Source organism: Chondrus crispus, genomic scaffold, assembly GCF_000350225.1.
Source record: "Chondrus crispus Stackhouse genomic scaffold, scaffold_839, whole genome shotgun sequence".
NCBI lineage: Eukaryota > Rhodophyta > Florideophyceae > Gigartinales > Gigartinaceae > Chondrus > Chondrus crispus.
The window spans coordinates 1-2,781 of NW_005178877.1; the positions used below are offsets into that span (position 1 = coordinate 1).

General features: G+C 49.2%; 1 protein-coding gene across 1 annotated transcript; it reads left to right on the top strand.

Annotated features, from left to right (window-relative positions):
• The first annotated feature begins 617 nt into the window (after positions 1-617).
• On the top strand, positions 618-2,136 carry CHC_T00010105001 (ATP-dependent DNA helicase recQ). The gene is given in 2 exon segments (XM_005712340.1): positions 618-1,910; positions 1,927-2,136. The coding sequence occupies 2 exon segments, from the start codon at positions 618-620 to the stop codon at positions 2,134-2,136; spliced, it is 1,503 nt and encodes a 500-aa protein (XP_005712397.1).
• The last annotated feature ends 645 nt before the right edge of the window (positions 2,137-2,781 follow it).

Consider the following 2,781-nt stretch of genomic DNA (forward strand, 5'->3'; position numbering starts at 1 on the left):
ACAAGATTGCGAAAGTCTACAAGAACATATATATACGCTCTTGCAGGTATGCTCAGGAGAACCGGCAAGGGCATCCGAGTTGGGGATTTTGCGGGTTTGCAATACGGCAGTAGGACAGCGGAACATCTTCACTCAAGCAGTACTCGTGTTTACTGTCATTACGTATCACAAGGGTCGCAATGTGCACGATGGTGTCGGCCGTCCCATTGCGCGATATCCTGATGCTGTTACTGCGGGTATCTTGCTCATCTACTTAACAGTTATTGGCCCTGTCGAATATGCCCTCGTCGACCTCCTCGCGAAACCCAATGAGGTCCCAGAAGGTTCATCTGTCAGAAAATTTGACCACGTTCATGTGGACAGTGCTATATCACTAGGCGAGAGGCATCGTGACCACCTGTTCGCCAGCCGTGGAGAGCCTTTCGGAATTTCTCGATTGCGCTAGTGCTTCGAAAAGGTAATGAAAAGTGCGGGAATCCCAATTGGAACCAGTCAATACCGGCAGTACCACAGTGGAGTAGTGGAAAACTTCCTCGCGCATAGCGAGGAGCACGAAACAAACTGCACGGGAATACGGGGAGCCATGTTCTTACGAGAACGCCTACGAGCAGCCGCAAATGACTGCTAGTGCACTGGATACTAATGCATCAGCAGGGACCCATCCGATCGATGTCACAAGTCACATTTCGCGTCTTGAAATGACTCTTCAAACTCGCGTTGAGGTCCTGCACAACGCCATTCTCCATATCTCCGACTCTTTACTTGGGAAAAGGCGACTAAATGAATGGGTTGGTACCGAGGGATACGCCGTTCTGCCCGAGAAGAGAATCTGTCAACCTCCTTCGCTGCTGAAGCAATTGCAGATTTTTCTTAATAAAAGTGACGCGCATTTCAAGTCCCAGGAACAAGAAAAGGCAGTCGTGCATTGTGTAGCACCAAAGAGCGACGCCTTGGTCGTCCTGCCAACTGGTGCCGGGAAGTTGTTGACTTTCATGCTTCCCGCTTTCACTCACAAGACAAAGGTGATGGTTGTAGTCGTTCCACTTGTGGCTCTGCAGCTTGACCTTATCAAACGCTGCGAAGATGCAGGTATCCAAGCCTGTCAGTGGAATGCGCGGGATGTAGCCGGGGCACGTATTGTTGTCGCCAGCGCCGAGCATCTGTCTTCACCAGACTATCAATGTTTCCTTAGGGAACTAAAGGTTATGAATAAGCTGCATGCAATATTCGTGGACGAGTGGCATCTGGTTTTATTATGGCACAGTTTCAGAGAAGCCATGAAGTACTTGCGCGGTTTCATTCGTCCAGAACTCGTCAATGTGCCAGTTATCGCTCTAACGGCAACAGCCCCACCGTCCATTGAACAACAAATTACTTCCGCATGTGGATTGTCAGACTTCATCACTGTGCGTCAGAAAACGTCGAGACGGAACATCAGGTATGAAGTTTACAACGTGAAGAGGCAAAATCTCAATCGTAAGGTGGACGAAATGCTTGACTATTTGCGTAACGTTTCCGGTACATCTCCCTCCAGAGCCATCACTTACGTGCAAACAAAAGATGAATGTGACTCGCTCTGTATGATGTTACAAACCCTGAACCCGGACATGCCTTGCTTCAAATATCATGCAGGTATGGAAAAGGATGACAGAAATGCAATGCAATCCGGCTGGGAAGATGAATCTGATGGACTTCCGCACGTCATGGTTGCAACGAAAGCATTTGGATGCGGCATTGACATCTCCACTGTTCGGATTGTCGTACATGCTGGTCTTCCAAGCACGCTCACTGAGTACGTGCAAGAAAGCGGACGTGCCGGTCGTGACGGCCAACCTGCCAAAAGTACTGTGCTTAATATTATCGATCAGTTCAATCATTCAGTTGAACCGCAATTGTCCGGTTTCGGTCCTGTACATGGGCTTACAGAAGCAGCTGGTGAGTGTCGTCGGTGGCTGGTGGACCTGTTCATGGACGGGTGTTCTGATCACCGACCTTGTCAAGAACGTGGGATGGAGCCTTGTGATATTTGTTCTTCCGAAGGAAGTGGAATACGTTTACGTAGACGTGCTTCCGAATTCCAAAACGAGGACACCTGCAGGAAAGAAGTTCAGATTCGACCTACAAGGAAGCGCGTGAACGCTCCAAAGAGGACAGAATCTCTGCAAACACCATCGAAAGTTGCGCATACTCCATCGGACACGGTTACGCCTTCTCGACGCCCTACTCCATCGGACACGGTTACGCCTCCTCGACGCCCTGGTAAGGACTCGCGAATGAAGGCGTGGAGCAGTTGCGCCTCTGAGACCTCGGCCAGTGCAAAAGACATATGCACTGGGTATTCTCCTCGCCTGACCAAGTTCTTTTGTCCTGTATGTAGTGTGAAGAAATCGTCTCTCGTGGAACACAAACCCAATGCCGATGAAAGGTATTGGGCATGCTACAACCGTCGTTGTTTACGATGCGGCCAGGAAGGACATGGCGTGAAACAATGTACGATGTTTCGGGGTATTGTAGGGGCATGTCGCTGTTGTGGTGTCCGCTTCTGTTTAGGGTCTATTGTGCACCCAGCGAAAACCTTTGGTCAGAACAACTGTCCTATCAAGAAGATTATTTCTATGGCTCTTCTAGTTTGGAATGATACAAACATGAGACAAGAGCTTCGTGATGCATTCCAGCATCTCTCTTCTGTGAGGACGGTAGAAGAATTTGAAAAATGGATCCATGGTAACGAGAACGACTCCGAAGCAGATAAATTTGCAGAAATCGAGGACCCCGGTCTAT